The sequence below is a fragment of the Neomonachus schauinslandi genome, chromosome 7 (genome assembly GCF_002201575.2).
Source record: "Neomonachus schauinslandi chromosome 7, ASM220157v2, whole genome shotgun sequence".
Lineage (NCBI taxonomy): Eukaryota > Metazoa > Chordata > Mammalia > Carnivora > Phocidae > Neomonachus > Neomonachus schauinslandi.
The window spans coordinates 45992976-46014763 of NC_058409.1; the positions used below are offsets into that span (position 1 = coordinate 45992976).

The window sequence follows — 21788 nt, forward strand, 5'->3', positions numbered from 1 at the left end:
TCCTGGGACTAGTATACCTGATACTTAACTAGTACTGGTTAAATAGAGATCTGGGTATGCTTCAATATGTCTGGGTATGTTTTAGCATTTAGTGTTATATAAAAATACTAAAAAGAATAAGACTTCTGGATTTTTCGTGTATTTTTGAGTTTCTTCTCATGTTGCAAGGTAGCCTTTCTGTCACTTTGAATATGTCACAGAAACAGATATTATGTGCTTCTCATAAATATTTTTTATTAATTTTAACAAAATACAAAGGCACTCTTTCTCAAGGAAACCAGTCTCATACTGAACTAGAAAAAATTGTTTTTGCTTCTGTTTTGCAGACTTTGAATAATGAGATGAGTACAGATGATGACAATGAATATGCAGAGGAAAAGGAAAGTTACATCTGTGCAGTGTGTCTGGATGTTTATTTCAACCCATACATGTGCTACCCTTGCCACCATATCTTCTGTGAGCCCTGCTTACGGACTCTTGCCAAAGACAATCCTGCAAGCACTCCCTGCCCATTGTGTCGGACAATTATTTCCAGAGTCTTTTTCCAGACAGGTAACTCTTCTCTTTCATTAACATAATTGCTTGATTATTCTGACTACTGCTTTGTTCCAGTTCTAAAAGTACTTGATAAATTATTATGAGAAATTATAAATTATTATGAGAACATTACTGCAAATCATATACAGGATAATTTATTACTCTACACTTTATAAAATAGCCCTTCCCCAATTCAGAGAACTGTGTTGAAAATCATAGAATCCTAGATGAAGAGAGGGTCTCATGTCTAAACCCTACTTCATATTCTAAGCACTCTTGACTTGGACATCTCCAGTGTCAAAGACATTCCATTAAAATTTGAACAGCCCTGTTGATTATTTATTCCTCATATCTGCCTTTTACTGCTACTCGTTCTTTAGCCCTTGTTATCTCCTCTGGAATCTTAGAGAATAAATCTGTAAATATCTGACAAAAAACTTGTATGCCTTTCCTCCACACTCCACATCTTCTCAACATCCTTACGGTTCTTAAGGTCTCTTTTCTTGAATGAAAAGTAAAATTGGGGCAAGGATCTGTTTACCTAAGTATCAGTAAAGATGGAATATAACATAGTGTTTACTCTTTTTTTTATTTAAATTCAATTAGCCAACTTACAGTATACCATTAGTTTCAGATGTAGTGTTCAATAAATCGGTTCAAATTATCGGTTTCGTGTAACACCCAGGGCTCATTACATCACATGCCTTCCTTAATGTCCATCACCCAATTAACATAGTATTTAAAACACATTATGGAGAGAAGAAAAACTAATGAATGCGGAACATAGAGAATTGCTAAGGAAAAGAGAAGAATGATAGAAGTAAGCAGAAGGGCGCCTGGGTGGCTCAGTCGTTAAGCGTATGTCTTTTGCTCAGGTCATGATCCCAGGGTCCTGGGATCGAGCCCCACATCGGGCTCCCTGCTCAGCAGGAAGCCTGCTTCTCCCTCTCCCACTCACCCTGCTTGAGTTCCCTCTCTCTCTGTATCTCTTTCTGTCAAAAAAATAAAAAAAATCTAAAAAAAAAAAAAAAAAAAGCAGAGCTAATACTTATTGAGTACACTACTGTGTGCCAAATGTTAGGGAGGAAAATGCTATCTCCACATTCTGGAGGTGAGTGTGGATGGACAGATACATAAACCATATGACTGTGCATAGTAACTATAATTAGATGAAGTATTTGGTTTTAAACATTCTGCCGCTTAAGGAAAAATAAAAGTAAGTATACAATTAAATGATTCTCATGATTCATTAAAAGAAACATCCCACTTCCTAAGGATAAGCGAACATTTTTCTGGCACTTGAAAAGGGATTTTTTATGTGATTTCTCTTCTAGGGCATATTGAGAAACAGAGTAGTGAGTGTCCTCACATTCTCAGAGCAAATGCAGTATCAGGTTTCCTGACACTGTGCCTTTTGGTATACTCTGATAAAAGTTGAGGAAATACCAGCGTATAAATTAGGGAAAGTGACATTGCTAGTAGCCAAAACATTATGGTCTAGTTTTCTTACAGAAATAACTTTAAATTATATAGGTAATACAGTTTCATTAGAGAAAAATCAGAACATCCAGATAAAATTGTAAACTCAAAATCCTCTGTAATCCTAACATCTAAAGACCACCTTGAGTGAGTATCCTTCCAGAATGATTTATATCTGTGTACCTAATTATTTTTCTTACAGAAAAAAAATATGATTAAATTGTATATAATGCTTTTAACCTGCTTGGCTTTACTTAAAAACACTTGTCATTATATCATGTTCTACTTAAGCTATCCACCATATGGGACATTTAATTTATTTATTTGTTACTATTTGCTGACATATGAGGATAAATATTTGCACACATCCTTGAGTATTTTTTTGCAAGGGATTTCCAGAAGTAGAACTGGTAGTTAAAGCCATGTGTGTTTTAAAGCTATGTATATGTTGCAAAATTATACTCCAAAATTATTGTAAGCAGCATTATACAAGGGCTTATTTTCTCTACACTCTGGGCATTTTTGTTTTGTTTTGTTTTGTTTCTTTTTAAATCTCTGACCCTGAACTTTGCTGATTTTTCTTATGGTTTGTTCATCTTCTTCTTGTTCATTAACAAGAAGATTTTTTAGGGGTGCCTGGGTGGCTCAGTGGGTTAAGCGTCTGCCTTCAGCTCAGATCATGATCTCAAGGTCCTGGGATCGAGCCCCACATGGGGCTCTCTGCTCAGCGGGGAGTCTGCTTCTCCCTCTCACTCTCCCTCTGTGCTCTCTCTCTTGCTATCTCTCTCCCAAGTAAATAAATAAAAACCCTTAAAAAGAAAAGATTTTTTTAAAAATTAGTGTCAGCTTTTGTCATAGGTGGTAAATCATTTCCCTGTTTGTCATTTGTACTTTTAGTTATGTTATTGTGTTTTATGAATGTGCAGAACTTTTACATTTTTATGTATCTCATGTAGCAACCTTGGTGTTTATTATTTCTAATTTCAAAGTTAGGTGTTAAAAGGCCCTATCCACTAAAGAATAATATAAACATTCTCTTTACCTACATTTATTTTAGGTTTCCAGTTTGTCCTCATATCCCCACATTTAACTCCATCTAACATCTTGTATGGTGCCTGGTTTGATTAAGAATGGAGTGCTTTTTTTCATGTTTGTAGACATTTATCCTGGTAACTTTTGTTGAACAGGCCATTTTTCCTATTCTAATTGAATTGACATTCTTTAAAAAGTAATAATAACAATTACTAAAATGTACAATACACTAAATACCCAAAAGTGTATTTCTTGGCAGCTCTTCTTTTCCATTCATATTTCTATCTTGTCATATACCATTACTTTATTCTTTTTTTTTTTAAGATTTTGTTTATTTTAGAGAGAGTGCACCCGCAAGTGGGGAAAGGGGCAGAGGGAGAGAGAGAATCTCAAGCAGAGTTTGAGCTGAGCATGGAGCTTTTAGTGGGCGAGGCTCCATCTCACAACTCTGAGATAATGACCTGAGCCGAAACCAAGAGTTGGACACTTAACTGACTGAGCCACCCAGGCATTTCCCCCATTACTTTACTCTTAAAACTATTATATCGTGTATGTTTTAATAACTCAAAAGTAAATTAAAATTATAAGTTATGTGGGGATAATTTATATTTTTAATTGACATTGATATAATATTGAGTGATTGTTATTATGGTATATCACCTCTCAATACATTTCTGCAATTTCCTTCCTAAAGTCTCTGCACATTTCTTGCTAGCTTTCCGCCTGTGTATTTTTGTTGTTGCTATTGTAAATGAGATTTTTTTTTCCTTTTCTGATTTCAAATGCTTTGGGTGATTCTTTGGAGAAGTTAGTTTACTGTCTTAGAATATTCTGTTAATCTTACTGAACCCTGACAGTTATTGATTAAGTGAATGAATCATCTCAGTTACTTAATGTCACCATTCAGATTGTGGACAAACCAGGGGATAGTTCCTGTCAAAGGTCAGAGTGGGAAAGCTATCATTTCCTAAAGGAACTCAAGATCTTTGGCAAATGAGTAAGGGGTTAGTTATAACATAATTCTGTTATAGTAGCTCATTGGATAGAGATAATAATTAGATTCCCCCCCAGATTTATTCCAGAGACTGTACTTCATCAAAATGATTTTAAACTGGAACTATAACATTCACTAGATTGGCAATTTTGCTTAAGTTACTTAACACTATTAGATGTGATCTTGATAAAATACTTAACATATTAAAAGTTGGGAAGAGGAAGTGGGAAGGATATGTAGAAGGAATTGATATCTGTTTTTTTTTTTAATGTAAATCAAGATATACTGTTGATGGGGTGCCTGGGTGGCTCAACTGGTTAAGCTTCTGCCTTCAGCTCAAGTCATGATCCCAGAGTCCTGGGATCGAGCCCCGCATCGGGCTCCCTGCTTGGCGGGGAGCCTGCTTCTCCCTCTGCCTCTTCCCCTGGCTTGTGCTTGCTCGCTCTCTCAAATAAATAAATAAAATCTTTTAAAAATAAAAGATATACTGTTGAAAGTTGATAGAAAAAAGTTACAGTAGACACTATTGGTTGCTAATTAGTATCCATTACATCCTCCTTCTTTTCTAATATAACTCTGAGTTTTATTCAACTATTGAACTACCCCAACATAGACCAGGTGGCTCCCGGGTAGCAGACCCCATCCTTGGCTCCTTGGTAATCTATCCCCTTTGCCAGTGATTGGTTCACAAATCAGCATGTGGTCCAGTTCTGACCAATGAGATGAGAAGAAAGTTTGTCTTTACTCTTATGAGATGGAAAAGCCTTTCTCTTTCCCATTGGACATAAACAAGAAAGTGTGTAACAGGGATAGTTATCGGCAACCATCTTATGAGTAAGCGGGGAACCAGCTTGGTATGAAGCCTTTATTTTGGATGGCAGAATTGAGGAAAGAAAAGACCATGGGGTCTTGATAACATTGTTTAACCACTGAGTTAGTCATCTTTGAAGCCCACCCTACCTTTGGATTTCCTGTTCCATTAAATAATTAATTTTACTAATTAGTACAGTTGAGGAAATTTTTTGTTAATTTCAACCAAGAGCATCCTAACCAATAAAAGCATACTAATAAATATAGTTAAGAAAGAAACTAAAAATGATGATATGATACAAAATCTTGAGAGGTTAAAAGGAAAGAAGATAGTATAAAAAGACCTAACTCCTCTTAGAAGGAAGTCAATAATATTTAAAGATAATAAATAGTAAAGAGGTTTCTGGAATGGTGGTATGACAGGCTCAGTCCTCATCCCAGCAAAACAACCATTTAACTGATGAAATGATTTTTTTAATTGAAACCTCTGGAAATTGTTCTAAAGATACAGAAAATAGAGCAGCACTTATTTTTTAATCTAAGTATATACCACTATTCTCGGTAAGAACATAAAAACCCTGTAGCGTTTGGATATCCACACACAAAAGAAAGGTGACCTTGGAGCCCTACCTTACACTATTTACACACCCACACTACCTTACAGTATTTACACATACACGCACACACATACACACACACTAATTAAAATGGAACAAAGACCTAAATGTAAGAGCTAAAATTATAAAACTCTCAGATGAAAACATAGGTGTAAAATTTTTTGAAATTGGATTGGGCAATGATTTCTTAAAAGTGACAACTAAAGCACAAACAACCAAGGAAAAAAACAGCTAAATTAGACTTTATCAAAGTTAAAAACTTGTGTGCTTCAAAGGATATTATCGACAAAGGATATTAACAACTTTCACAGAGTGAAAGAAAATATGTATAAGATACATATGTGACAAGGACCTAGTATCCAAAATATAGGAAGAATTCTTACAACTCAACAATAAAATGACAACTCAATTTCAAAATGGGCAAAGAGTTTGAATAGAAACTTCTCCAGGGAAGATAAAAAAAAAAATGGCCAATATGCACATAGAAAAATGCTCAACATCATTAGTTATTAGTTGCAAATCAAAACTGGTAACACTTCACGCTCACTAATATGGCTACAATCACAATGATAATAACAAGTGTTAACAAGAATATGGAGAAATTGGAACTCATGTATTTTTTGTTAAAATATAAAATGGTGAAGTCACTTTGGGAAAAAGGAGGTTAAGTTTGTACAAGGCAATTCTAAGCTTGCTTGTGAGATTGGGGAAGGTTCTGGTGTGTCCCAAGTTAATTAGAGTGCTTTTTTCTTCGAAGATGAGAAGGACACCAGTGTAAGCAGGTTTGAGGAGGAAGACCTCTGGATAGGTGAGACCCTTTCCATTCATTGACTGACAACCTCACCACATCCTTTCTGACCCAGAGTCCCCACATCAGTACCCCAACACTAAGTCTATTCAGGGAGGTGCTATATGCTTCATAAGAGGATCTGCAGGCCACCTAAAATCAGCACACCAAGAAAAGGAAAAGGCCATGGTTTACAAGCGTTATGTGGAGAGGGGGTCATCGAGGTGACAGAGGAGAATACCTCAGACAAGAACATGATTTTGTTGTGAGGGAACATATCGTATTTTCTTGAATTGACTTTATGACTGAAGCCTTCAAACCACGTGTGTAACTTCCCCTATTGTGGACTGACGCTGAAGGATCCTCCTGTAGGCAGTCCTACTACGGACCCAATATCCATTGTTCAGAGATCCTAACACATGGTCATATAGTAAATGAGAGCGTCTTGGGTATTGCAAAGGGAGCCACAGGGTCAGTATAAGCTACTCCCCAATTGCAAAATCACTCAGTGCCATCCCTCCTTCCCACTCAGATGCACCAGACCTCAGCAAGAAGGTTTCCCACTCTTGTTCCACTATTTGCATCCATTCAATCTCCGTCTCCCTTTTGATACCCCCACCCCTATACCCACTACTCTTGTGCCTTTACTTAGCAGAACATGCTGATGAGCAGATATACTGGTAAACTCTGTTGGAAAAAAGAAAAGGAAATTTTACCTTGCGTATAGAAGTCCCTAACTAAATAAGGAAATGACATTTAAGCTAATGTAGGACTTTAAGCGTGAGGAGGCCTATGATTTTTCACCAGGAATATTTTAGCTGTCTCAATAATTGCGGGATGATACTGGCATCTAATCAGTGGGGGCAGTGATGACAGATATCCTAGAGTGTTTGGGCCAGTCCTACACAGTGAAGAATTTCTCTTTGTTCTGTCTGACATTCTCATGTCCTGCTGGGCTTTATCCAGGACATGCAGCTCATCCAAAAGAATATCACACTTCTCTTTTTATCTACTGTGACAGTCTATAATTGGTCTTGGTCTATTATCCCTATTCCCATTAAAAGCATTTCACACTTCCTCTTATTCTCTACCAGTAAAAGTCTGGTCTGTGAATTCTTATGCTAATAGTGGTTTTGTTCTTGTGTCCATCCATGCCTCCACTCTCTCATTTTTTTGTCTGTCTTGTACAGAATAGTCACTGAGCCTGAAATCCAAATTCATTCTTATCAGTAAGAGTATCTGACTATGTCATGATGTTTTCTAGTGCAGTCATTCTCAACTTTAATATGTGGAAATAGGGGCGCCTGGGTGGCTCAGTCGTTAAGCGTCAGCCTTCGGCTCAGGTAATGATCCCAGGGTCCTGGGATCGAGCCCCACATCGGGCTCCCTGCTCAGCGGGAAGAGCATGAAGAGCTCTTCTGAACCCCACATTCTATAGGACATGTACTTACTAGTAGAACTTGCAGCCACCCCAGGGTGAGAACCTGCTAGGTGTCAAGAGTTGGTTTTAAGACTTATATTATGGCCTTAAGGAGGGCACTTGATGTAATGAGCACTGAGTGATATATGCAACTGATGAATAACTAAGTCCTACCCCTGAAACTAATAATATAGTATATGTTAAATAAATTGAATTTAAATAAAGAATTTTCTAAAAAGACTTATATTACTGGTATTTCTGTGATTCAAACTAGCCATATTCTATTGAATGCAGGCTGTAATAGCAGATTTAACTTTTTCCCTAACTTGTGTTGTTGTTCTTAAAGGTGAGCATTTCTTCCTATGTCCTCATGCTTTCTGTGGCCTTCTGATACTTCCTAGAATTTAAAGTGAAGGGACGCCTGGGTGGCTCAGTTGGTTAAGCGTCTGCCTTCAGCTCAGGTCATGATCCCGGGGTCCTGAGATCGAGTCCTGCATCGGGCTCCCTGCTCAGCAGGAAACCTGCTTCTCCCTCTGCCTGCTGCTCCTCCTGTTCATGCTAACACTCTCTCTCTCTCTCTGACAAATAAATAAATAAATAAATCTTAAAAAAATAGAATTTGAAGTGAATATCATCATACCTTTTCACTGATTGGTCTGTGTTTACTTCAAATGAATATTTTATTTTTTGCTCATAAGCAAGTCTCTGAAAGGTTGAGAATTTGATTCCATATTTTTTAAACTCCCTCAAAATCAGCAGCATTAGATTCAGTAAATGCTCAACCACCACATATAGAATGAAATAGAGATTATGAAGTAAGAAAAAGTACTCAGAAGGTTTTTCCTTTTCATCATCCATCCTGAGCCATGATTGCACTCATCACTACATCTAGAACACATTTTTCCCTTTTTTTGTCTGTTTATTTCCATCTTTCAGTCTTCAGTCTTCTTGAGGATAGGGATGGTGTCTCACTCTTGTCTGTATCTGGCATAGCAAAGGACATAGGAGATACCCAGTAGATGTATATTCTATGTGTAGACACATCAAAGTTGCATCAAATGTGAGTTTGGGGGAATTAGGTTTGCTTGAGTTAAAATTACAAAGTTGACTCTACTTTTGTCTTCTCTCTTAAAGGGATCTGAATTTATTATCAAAATACTAAGAATAATTTTTCATGTTCTTGCCATTGTACTCAAATTAATGTTTAACTACTGTTTTCTTTTGTTTTACTCTAGAACTGAACAATGCCACAAAAAGATTCTTTCCTAAAGAATATTTGAAAATAAAACAAAGCTTTCAGAAATCCAGCTCTGCAAAATGGCCTCTACCAAGCTGTAGAAAAGCATTCCATCTTTTCGGAGGTAAGGAAACTAATGCAAAAAAGTTTGATAACTTTGTCCAAGGTCTCTTTTTGAAGCTATTTTTTCCTAACTAAAATGTTAGTGGAAACGTATTTCTGCATTGATCAGTCTTAAGTAAGGATTTTGCTAAGTATCTTTTGCTGAAAGCTTCAATATGTATATGAAGAAAATAGAAACTATATAATAAGAGCAAAATTTGAGAAAAACACATGATTAAATTTATTTTGCATTGCTGTCAATAATGTTTAATATGTGGATAATGAAATTCATTGCAAAAGTAACAGATTTAACAAAAGCTGTATTTGATCAAAGCACTAGTGTTCTTTATAAAGATTCTGAACAATTCAATATCACAGGTAAGTTTATTTAGTTTTATATTTTACAGTTGTCCCACAAATTTAAGACAAATAGAAAATAGCAGTGCCTTGGGGCGCCTGGGTGACTCAGTCGTTAAGCATCTGCCTTTGGCTCAGGTCATGATCCCAGGGTCCTGGGATGGAGCCCCGCGTTGGGCTCCCTGCTCTGCGGGAAACCTGCTTCTCCCTCTCCCACTCCCCCTGCTTGTGTTCCCTCTCTCACTGTGTCTCTCTCTGTCAAAGAAATAAAATCTTAAAAAAAAAAAAAATCTGTAAGAAAATAGCAGTGCCTTGGTGTACTGAGTGTCTCAAGGATATTACTGTGGACTAGGAATACCAGTTTCTGGGTTCAGGTCTGACTAGCCCAATGACCTCAGAGGTGTCATAGGAACCCATTCTTGTGTTTCTGTTTTCTCATATGTAAAATTGCACATATGTATATATGTGCAATCTAATTAATATAGTTGTAAGGATCAAATGAGCTAATGTGAAAGCACATTCTAAAGCAGAATGTCTGCATCACAGAATATGCATACACCTAACTTGACTAAATAGTGCCATCAGTTCTCCCAAATGACTGATGTAGGTACCTATTAACAATGCTTGAGAGTTGGGAAGAATTAGAACTTTGGAAAATGACAAGTGTTAGCAGAGAATAAGACTAGGAACCTTCATTATTGTTTTAATTTGCAGGTATCTGATCTTTAACAGGTTGAGATCCTTTCAAATACTTGTTAGTCTTTTGGATGCTTGTTTTTTAAATGCTTTACTCATTTTTCTAAAAGGGTTTCTGCCTTTATCATTCTTCCCAAATTTCTTATATAGTCTCAGTATTAATCCCTGATCAGCTTTAGACATTACAAATTTCTTATCCCATTTTATCATCTGTATATTGTTTATGTTGTCCTTCATTAAAAGAAATCCTTAACTTTGATGTAATTAAATCCACCTTACTTTTGCCTTACTGTGTTTTGAAGTTCCCCAAATCCAAAAGTTTCCTCTTAGATTTTTTTTTATATTAACTTCATAGTTTTACCTTCTCATTTAGGTCATTATCTAGAATCCATCTCTTATGTTGTGTTACAGAAGGTTCTATCTTTCTTTAAATAATAGCCTACTCTTCTGGATATTTATTGTACAGTGATGCTGGGTTTTAAAAATTATTCCATAATTACTGTGTGGGATATTTATCTCATATTTAGCAGTCTTACTAAATTATGTTCACTCTAATTATAGGGTTTGGGGAGCTTTCAGGGAAGACCATCATATCTGTTTTATCTGTAAATTAAGACAGTTTTATACCCTTTAATCTAATATACTTTTTTCTATTTTATCTTACCATACCTTCTGAGCTAGGACTTCTGTTTGATTTTGAATTGTAAAAGTGATAACATATCTGATATTAAAATATACACTTTTAATATTTACCATTGAGTAGAATGTTGCTCTGTGTTTTCGGTGGATACTCTATATCAGGTTTTAAGAAAGTTACCATCTGTTCCCAATTTGCTAATAATTTTTTCTTGAATAGATTTTTAATTTTGTGAACTTTTTTCAGCATTTCTTGAGATGATCATAATGGCTTTACTTCATCAATCTGTTAATGCACTGAATTGCATTAATAGATTGTAATACTAATGTGAAACTACTGTTGTATTCCTGGGATAAACTCAATTTGATCATTTTTGTGCACTGCTAGACTTTTACATATATATTTATGAGTAATATTGCCTCCATTTCCTTTTTCAAAATATATTTGTTTTGCCAATTTCTTCTTGAGTCAGTTTATATATCTTTTTGCTAGAAATTTGTCCATTTTTTTGTTTTAAAATTTGTTGACAAAAAGTTGTTTATATCTTTTAATCTATCCTGTATCAAAAGTTATGTTTCTTTGTATTCTTATTATTTACTCATGCCCTGGGTTGGTTTTTTTTTTTTTTCCCCCTGATCTTGCTAGATACTTCTCAATTTTATTCTTTTTAAACAAATTTTTGAAATTGATTCTATTATATCTTTACTTTCCACTTCATTAATTTCTGCTCTTTATTAAATCCTATTGCTACTCTTCTTGGGTTTATTCTGTCCTTTTTTTTTTTTTTTTTTTAAAGATTTTATTTATTTATTTGAGACAGAGAGAATGAGAGAGAGAGCGCACATGAGAGGGGAGGGTCAGAGGGAGAAGCAGACTCCCTGCCGAGCAGGGAGCCCGATGCGGGACTCGATCCCGGGACTCCAGGATCATGACCTGAGCCGAAGGCAGCCGCTTAACCGACTGAGCCACCCAGGCGCCCTATTCTGTCCTTTTTATGCCATGTTAAGTTGGCCTTTTAGGTCATTAATTTTTATTATTTTTACTTCTTAAAAATTAATAGTTAAGGTCATAAATTTCCTTCTCAGTAATCCTGTACATTACATGTAGTATTTTTATTCTTCATTTCTAATTATTTTTATAAGAAATAAACCACATTTAATAAGATATTGATTGAATTATCTTCATAAAAGATAATAAAATTGTAGGAAATTAGGGTATTTGAGAATTTGGGTCTGTGATTCCCACAGTTTTACCACCATACTCAACATGCCATGCCACCCTTGCCATGTTAATTGTTTCCCTAAGAAAATATTCCTCATAGCCTAATTTTCTGAGGTTGGTAGGAGGAAGTAAGGTGGGAAAGGGGATCTTGTATGAAAGAATGGACATTCCCAGAGCTGCCTTTGGATCCACAAAATTAGTGTTCTTTCTACAAAAACAAAACATTTTAACATAGTTTTAGATTTCAAAATCAATAAAGTTCATATAAATTCTTACAGAATTCATTCAGCCATATAGCTAACTCACACTAGAATAGACCTATTCCTTTTACACTACTAAGTAGTATCTTGGAAATACTGATGAGTCAAGCAGATACGTTTTCTTTTTTCTTTTCAAATTCTTATTAAATCCTACTTAGTTAACATATAGTGTAATATTGATTTCAGGAGTAGAATTTAGTGACTCATCACTTACATACAACACCCAGTGCTCATCATAACAAGCGCCCTCCTTAATACCCATCACCCATTTAGCCCATTCCCACTCCCACCTCCCTCCATCAACCCTCAGTTTGTTCTCTGTCATTGAGAGTCTCTTATGGTTTGCTTCCCTCCCTCTTTTTTGTCCTCCCCATAGGTTCATCTGTTTTGTTTCTTAAATTCCACATATGAGTGAAATCATATGGTATTTGTCTTTCTCTGATTGACTTATTTTGCTTAGCATAGTACCCTCTAGCTCCATTCACATCATTACAAATGGCAAGATTTCATTCTTTGTGATGGCTGATTAACATTTCACTTTGTATGTGTATATATATATATATGTGTGTGTGTGTGTGTGTATTTATGTATATATATGTATCTATATATTTATATATAAATATACATAAATACATACTATATGTTCCTTATCCATTCATCAGTCAATGGACATTTGGGCTCTTTCCATAGTTTGGCTATTGTTGACAATGCTGCTATAAACATCTAGAAGCATGTCAAATCCCTATTTTTGTATACTTTGGGTAAATACCTAGTAGTGCAAATTGTTGAATCATAGGGTAGTTCTATTTTTAACTTTTTGAAGAACCTTCATACTGTTTTCCAGAGTAGCTATACAAGTTTGCATTCCCAACAACAGTGGAAGAGGGCTCCCCATTCTCGGCATACTTGCCAACATCTGTGGATTCCTGGGTTGCTAATTTTAGCCATCCTGACAGGTGTGAAGTGGTATCTCATTGGGGTTTTGATTTGTATTTCCTGATGATGAGTGACATTCAGCGTCTTTTCATGAATTTGTTAGCCGTCTGGATGTCTTCTTTGGAAAAGTGTCTATACATGTCTTCTGCCCATTTCTTAACTGGATTATTTGGTTTTGGGGTGTTGAGTTTGATAAGTTCTTTACAGATTTTGGATATTAGCCCTTTGTCTGATAATGTCATTTGCAAATATCTTCTCCCATTCCATAGGCTGCCTTTTAGTTTTGTTGATTGTTTCCTTCACTGTGCAGAAACTTTTTATCTTGATCAAGTCCCAGGAGTTGATTATTGCTTTTGTTTCCCTTGCCTCCAGCAATGTGTCTAGTAAAAAGTTGCTACAGTGGAGGTCAAAGAGGTTACTGCCTCTGTTCTCCTCTGGGATTTTGATGGTTTTATCTCACATTTAGGTCTCATCTATCTTGAATTTATTTTTGTGTATGGTATAAGAAAGTGGTCCAGTTTCATTCTTCTGCCCATGGCTGTTCAGTTTTCCCAACACCATTTGTTGAAGAGACTGTCTTTTTTCCATTGGATATTCTTTCCTACTTTGTTGAAGATTAGTTGATCATACAGTTACGAGTCCATTTCTGGGTTTTCTATTCTGTTTCATTGATCTATGTGTTTTGTGCCAGTACCATACTGTCTTAATGACTACAGCTTTGTAATATAGCTTGAAGTCTGGAATCATGATGTCCCCAGCTTTGCTCTTCTTTTTCAGGGTTACTTTGGCTATTCAGGGTCTTTGTGGTTCCATACAGATTTGAGGATTATTTGTTCTAGCTCTGTGAAAAATGCTGGTGGTATTTTGATAGGGATTGCATTAAATGTGTAGTTTGCTTTGGGTAGTATAGACATTTTAACAATGTTTGTTCTTCCAATCCTTGGGCATGGAATGTTTTTCCCTTTCTTTGTGTCTTCTTCAATTTCTTTCATAAGTGTTCTATAGTTTTCAGAGTATAGATCTTCTACCTGTTTGTTTAGGTTTATTCCTAGGTATCTTACGGTTTTTGGTGAAATTGTAAATGGGATTGATTCCTTGGTTTCTTTTTCTGCTGCTTCATTATTGGTGTTTAGAAATGGAACATATTAAAAAAAAAGAAATGGAACATATATCTGTATGTTGATTTTGCATCCTGTGATTTTGCTGAATTCATGTATTCTAGCACTTTTTTGGTGGAGTCTTTCAGGTTTTCTACATCGAGTATCATCTCACTGGCAAATTGTGAAAGTGTGACTTCTTCCTTCTCAGTTTGGATGCCTTTTATTTCTTTTTGTTGTCTGATTGCTGAGGCTAAGACTTCGAGTATTATGTTAAATAGCAATGGTGAGAGTGGACATCCCTGTCTTGTGTCTGATCCTAGAGTAAAAGCTCTCCATTTTTTCCCATTGAGAAGGATATTAGATGTGGATCTTTCATATACGGCCTTTATGATGTTGAGATTTGTTCTCTCTATTCCTCCTTTGTTGAGGTTTTTATGAAGAGAGGGTGCTTTACTTTGTCAGGTGCTTCTTCTGCATCTATTGAGAGGATCATATGGTTCTTATCCTTTCTTTTATTAATGTGGTGTATTATATTGATTGATTTGCAAATATTGAACCAGACCTGCAGCCCAGGAATAGATTCCACTTGTTTGGGGTGAATAATTCTTTTAAACATTAAAAGATTGGATTTGACTTGCTAGTATCTTGAGAATTTTTACATCCATGTTCATCAGGGATATTGACCTAGAATTCTCCTTTTTAGTGCGGTCTTTATCTGGTTTAGGAATCAAGATAATGCTGGCATTGTAGAATGAGTTTGGAAGTTTTCCTTCCTTTTTTTTTTTTTTTTTTTTTAACAGTTTGAGAGGAATAGGTATTAACTCTTCTTTAAATGTCTGGTAGAATCCCCCTGGGAAGCCATCTGGCCTTCCCAGTTTGTTGGAGATTTTTGATTACTGATTCAAATTCTTTGCTGTTTATGGGTCTGTTCAAGTTTTCTGTCTCTTCCTGTTTCAGCTTTAGTAGCTTATATGTTTCTAGGAATTTGTCCATTTCTTCTCGATTGCCCAGTTGGTTGGCATGTAAATTTTTCATAATATTCTCTTATAATTGTATTTCTGTGGTGGTATTTATTTGTGTCCTTTCTCTTTTCTTTTTGACAAGTCTGGCTAGGGGTTTATCAATTTTATTAATTCTTTCCAAGAACCACTTTTAGTTTCATTGATCTGTTCTGCTGTTTTTTCTATTTCTATATTGTTTATTTCTGCTCTAATCTTTATTTCCCTTCTTCTGCTGGCTTTAGGCTTTATTTGCTGTTCCTTTTCTAGCTCTTTTAGGTGTGAGATTAGGTTGTGTATTTGAGACTTATCTTGCTTCTTTGAGGTAGGCCTGTATTACAATTTACTTCCCTCTTAGGACTGCCTTTGCTGCATCCCAAAAGTTTTGGACCATCATGTTTTCATTTGCATTTGCTTCCATGTATTTTTTTTATTTCTTCTTTAATTCCTGGTTAACCCATTCATACTTTAGTAGGATATTCTTTAACTTCTATGTATTTGTGGTCTTCCTAATTATTTTCTTGTGGTTAACTTCAAGTTTCATAGTGTTGTGGTCTGAAAATATGCATGGTATGACTTCAATCTTTTTGTACTTGTTGAGGGCTGATTTTTGCCCCACTAAGTGATCTTTTCTGGAGAATGTTCCATGTGCACTTGAGAAGAATGTGTATTCTTCTACGTTAGAATGAAATGTTCTGATTATATCTGTTAAATCCATCTGGTCCAGTGTGTCATTCAAAGCCATTGTTTCCTTGTAGATTTTCTACTTAGATGATCTGTCCATTGCTGTAAGTGGGGTGTTAAAGTCCCCTATTATTGTATTATTATCAATGAGTTTCTTTTTTTTTTTTTAAGATTTTATTTATTTGACAGAGACACAGTGAGAGAGGGAACACAAGCAGAGGGAGTGGGAGAGGGAGACACAGGCTTCCTGCCAAGCAGGGAGTCCGATGTGGGGCTCGATCTCAGGACCCTGGGATCACGACCTGAGCTGACAGCAGATGCTTAATGACTGAGCCACCCAGGCGCTCCTCAATGAGTTTCTTTATGATTGTTGTTAGTTGATTTATCTTTTGGGTCCTCCCAATTTGGGAGCATAAATACTAATAATTGTTAGATCTTCTTGATCAGTGGACCCCTTAATTATGCTGTAATGCCCTTCTTCATCTCATTATAGTCTATGGTTTAAAATCTAGTTTGTCTGATATAAGTATGGCTATTCTGGCTTTCCTTTGACATCCATTAGCAAGATAGATGGTTCTCCATCCTCTCACTTTCACTCTGCAGGTGTCTTTAGTTCTCAAATGAGTCTCTGTAGGGTCTTTTTTTTTTTTTTTTATCTATTCTGATAGCCTATGTCTTTTGATTGGAGCATTTAGTCCATTTACATTCAGAGAGATGACTGACAGATATGAATTTAGTACTGTTGTGTTACCCGTAAAGTTGGTGTTTCTGGTGATGTTCTGTGTTCCTTTCTAGTCTTAGTTGCTTTTGTCTTATTTTTCCCCAAAAAGTCCCCTTTAATATTATCTTGCAGGGCTGGTTTAGTGGCTATGAATTTCTTTAGTTTTTGTTTGTCTGGGAAATGCTTTCTCTCTCCTTCTATTCTGAATGACAGCCTTGCTGGATAAAGTATTCTTGGCTGCATATTTTTACCATTCAGCACATTGAATATATCATGCCACTCTCTTCTGGCCTGCCAAGTTCCTGTGGACAGATCAGAGCCAACATGTTTTAAATGTTTTTCTTCTTACAAATTCATATTTTATACATAAAATGGGTGATGTGGAAAGGAATGGAAATATTCTAGATAAACATAAGCTAGCACTTTGTATTTGTTATCAGATACTATTTGCACTGATGACTCTGTCAGTTCTTTGTTCTCTTACCTGAAGTGTCCACCATTTCCAGGCACTGGATCCTCAGTTTATCAGTATCCAGTTGACATGATTTCCAGCCATGTCATGTTGGTTGGTTCTCTAAGAAAACACTTTTACATAAATATACATGTAAAACTAACTAGCTAAGAGGTTACCAAGATCTTTTGCAGAAAAAAAAAAAGTTCCATGTTGAATTTTTTTCTGAATATACTCTTAAGTCAAAGAAATGAAAAAAAAAATAAAGTCATGGTTTAAAAATCCATGTCTTAATTTTTCTGGCAGTAATAAAAACATGGAGCTGAATTTCAGGCGTCTGAGATCTGTTTATGACAAATTCATTCATTTCTTATAAAAGCCTGGGGAATTGTTTTATTTTGTCATAATTTTATCTGAAGGTGTTAGAATAATTCTGCAAGTTTATACATGCTCAATATAAATGAAAGAATATCCACATGGAAAAGAATGCTTATCTCTAATAGAAAACAAAACAATACATGCTCAAGCAGCAGGAGTTCCAAAATTGGAACGCCTTTTGTTTCCAAACCAGAAATTTGCCTTCTCAGAAAGTTGGAGGTAAGTCAGAGAAATTTCCAAATATGCTACAGACTTGGTGGTGCCTCTTAGCGGAAAGTGCATTAACCTTTGCATTTCCTCTGAAACTGGAACAATTTTATTCACAAGATAATTTTTTGAAAGGGCTTACAAATTCCAAGGTACCTTTTCCTTTCTATTTATTTTCCAGTGGCAGAATCAGACCCTGTTTTTGCTGTAGGATTTACTTAGGAGTTTAAAATTTACTTCAGAAGCCAACCAAGTATCAAAGCCTGACAATATCATAAACTACTTTAAAAACAAGTAATTACATGCATTCCCACTAAAATATAAATTATAAGGAACTAGAGAGGATACATAATATATCTACTTCAACCAGTACACAAATAGCCTCAACCATCACACTCAGAGATGGACCTCTATACTCTGCTTATCACATGCAATGTCACGGAGCTCACTACCTAAAACAGGAAGTTTGTACATAAAATTTTAGTAACTCTATCAGACAAATCTCTATGTTGAATAAAATCTGGACTTCTCACAGTTTTCTTTGATTGGTTCAGGTACATCTTAATCTTCCTTCATGTGACTGTTCTTAGAATATACAAAGACACATTTCATGTTCTTTTCAAGTCTTCATTCCACACAAACAATATTCACATTCCTTCAACTGTTCCTTATGGAACCTGGTTTCTAGGTACTGTTTCAGAGATAGTAACAGGACTGGGAACCATATCAATTGGAAACTGGATACTAATAAACTGAGGATGAAATGTCTAGAAATAGTAGTTATTTAAAGGGAAAGAACTAAGATTGACAGAGTCATAACTGCAACTAGTACCTGATAAGAGGTGTAAAGTGCTCGCTCACATTTATTTAGAATATTTCCATCCCTTTTCACATGACCCAATGTTAATATGGTGCTGGGTCACTGAATCTGTGGTCTCTATCTAAAGCAGAATAGTTCAGTTAGGCATTGGACTCAAAATTGGAACGCCTTTTCTTTCTATATTAAGTTTATGATCCAAGTGAATTCTAATACGAATTGTACATTTCTTTCAAACATCACCATTCCATAGCTCTTACTTTAAAAACTACCAGCACTTTCATTCTCTCACACTCTCTCTCACATACACACACACATACTCACACACACAAACTTCATCCCCTTTATTGTTTTGCATATATAGAAGTTGCTTTATTTATTCCACATGAAGTTGGATGTTGGCAGAAAATACATTTACAAACACTTGCATATATAACATAAATGTATACATATGCACATAAATTTAAAACCCACCCACTGACCACCAGGCATCTGACATTAGCACTAGAGACAAATTCTTATGGTGAGAGAGGGTAGCTGCAGCTGACCTTGGCCCTGAGCTGACCCTTTTAATTGCTTTCCCTAATACCAGTGCATTCCCTAACTACCCTGCACAATAGATGACCCACAGTTACTGTTGAAACTTATAGTAAGATAACTCTGGTACTGGATGGACACTGGAATTTTCGAACCTCTGATTAAGAAAGGCTAGAAAGGAAGTAAAGGAATTCAGCACAGCCAAACTCAAACTGGACTGTCAATGTCTTGTAAATGGTGTTATTTAATAAAAAAAAAAAGATTTCAGCAGTGTTCATTTGTTCTAATGTCTGACCACTGTATGACTGCTCTGTTGGGGCAGTGGGCAATATACATATTGATTATGAATCATCCTGGGAAACTGTGGTCAATTTTGGAATGAAAAATGAAGATTAAGGAGGTGAACCTTAAGAGAAGAATTGGAAAACTTAATCCTCCACTGAGACACCTAGTGATCACTTTAACCTATTCCATGATCATGGTATGTGGCATACTCTTGTGAGTAATGACAGGCAGGGAGCATAAAGGTACTCTGACGATGATTCTGGGTTTGTGCAGTGGCTGCAGATTATTGTTTGTGTTGTATTACACCTTTTATCCCAAATGATCAGAGAATATGAAAAATTTTAGTAGACCTCCACTGTGTTATAGACCTATTACATATTTGAGATACAGTGACAAAATGGGATGCAGGGCTGTTCTGTCTTGATTCAGCAATCTCATTTGATCATCAGCAAAAAAAAAAGATGGATGTGCTGGATGAGGGGACCAGATTAGAGGGGTACATGTGCCTGATTCAGACCACAACAATGAGAAAATAGCCAAAGAACCCTGAATAACAGCAGGAATAGACACAAGTCAAGCTACTATTTCTGATAATAACAACAGTGGAGATTTCTTCTAGGATATAGAAGATATAATGAGATATAGTAAAATATAATAAATGATGGGAAGAATCAGTCTCAATGACACTGTCTTAGGGAGAAATGATAAATTATAAAAATCATATTAATAAATCAGAGAGCTATGGACATTTAAAAAGGCAAAGTGAATTAAAATTCCAGTGTGGGGAAAGTCCCCCAGGAAAGCTAATGTTGCCAGCTATTTGCTTCTTTGGAAGTATTTTCTAATTCTGGGAATTTTCTCAGGATCAGTCTTGCCATAGGGAGAGAAGTCTACTAGGAGTACGAGAAATGAGCAGGGGTTTCAATAACCAAATGGACTGGCATGTCAGATTGGAAGAACAGTCCAAAGATATGGCAAATTTTCCCCATAAGACATTTGCTGAGAGCTGTGGCAAAACTAGAGATTAAGTAGTTAGCCCCAAAAAAGCAATTTCCTTCTGTCTTACAGAGTTTAAGAATAAAGTCATAGTATAAAAAGGGGCCTACAACAAATATATAGTAAGAATTCTTCTTAAGACATTTCCCTTATTTTAACTTTAATTTCAGTATAGTTAACAGACAGTATTAGTTTCAGGTATACAATATAGTAATTCTACAATACTATAGAACACTCAGTGCTCATCATGGTAAGTGTACTCTTGACTCCCTTCACCTATTTCATCCATCCCTGTCCCATCTCCTCTCTGGTAACCATCAGTTTGTTCCTATAGTTACAAGTCTGTTTTTGGTTTGTCTTTTTCCTTTGTTCGCTTTTAAATCATATGGTATTTTTCTTTCTCTGTCTTATTTCACTTAGATTTATACTCTCTAGCTCTATCCATGTTGTTGTAAATGTCAAGATTTCATTCCTTTTTATGGCTGAGTAATATCCCATTATACACACACACACACACAGTCTTCTTTATTCATTCATCTATCAATGGACACTTGGGCTGCTTCCATAATTTAGCTATTGTAAATAATTCTGCAATAAACATAGGGGTGCATGTATTTTTTCAAATTAGTGTTTTCATATTCTTTGGGTAAATACCTGGTAGTGGAATTACTGGATCAAATTGTAATTCTATTTTTAGTTTTTTGAGGAACCTCCATACTGTTTTCCACAGTGGCTGTCCCAATTTGCATTCCCACCAACAGTGTAAGAGGGTTCTTTTTTCTCTGCATCCTTGCCAGCACTTGTTGTTTCCTTGTTGTTTATTGTTGCCATTCTGACAGTGTGAGGTGATATCTCATTGTGGTCTTTTGTTCTTGGAGAAGTCTCCCAAAGATCCCTGCCCCTCCAGCACAAGCTCTGAGTTTAGTAAACAAACCTTCTCATACACCCCATGTGTTTTTCAAACTCCTGCTTCTATGCTATATCTCAACGGGGCTGTTTGTTTTGCTCTCTCTTTAACGGTGGGGACTCATTTTCCTCTAGCCCTCCCAGGTCTCCAAGAGCTGAGCCCACTGATTTTTGAAGTCCCGGGTGTTAAGCCCCACTGATTATAAAAATTCAAGAAATTATGCCCCTTTGGTTTTCAAAGCCAAATGTTAGGGGATTTGTTCTCCCTATGCAGGTTCCCCATATCTGGGGTGTCTGGTGTGAGGGTCTGTTTTTCTCCAGTCTCTGAGCCTGCAGCATCCTTCCCTCCCACGGACAGCCCATGGGTCTGTTTACCTTTCCACCATGTCTCCACCCTTCCTACCTTCTTTGATGTGGCCTCTTCTCTACATTTAGCTGTGGAAAGCCGGTTCTGCCAGTCTTCGAGTCATTTTATGGGTTATTTATACTGATGCCGGTGTTATCTAGTTGTATTTGTGGGATGAAGTGAGCTTAGGATCCTCCTACTTCATCATCTTCTGCAGAAGTCTAACATTTCCCTTATTTT

The 21788-nt window shown here is 36.1% G+C and overlaps 1 protein-coding gene across 1 annotated transcript in view; it reads left to right on the forward strand.

Moving 5' to 3' along the window:
- RNF180 (ring finger protein 180) overlaps positions 1-21788 on the forward strand; it is a 152548-nt gene that overhangs the window by 113550 nt on the left and 17210 nt on the right. Inside the window, exons 5-6 of the mRNA XM_021701955.1 lie at positions 327-552; positions 8912-9037. Of these exons, the coding sequence (XP_021557630.1) occupies positions 327-552; positions 8912-9037 (352 nt within the window). The remainder of the gene's footprint in view (positions 1-326; positions 553-8911; positions 9038-21788) is intronic.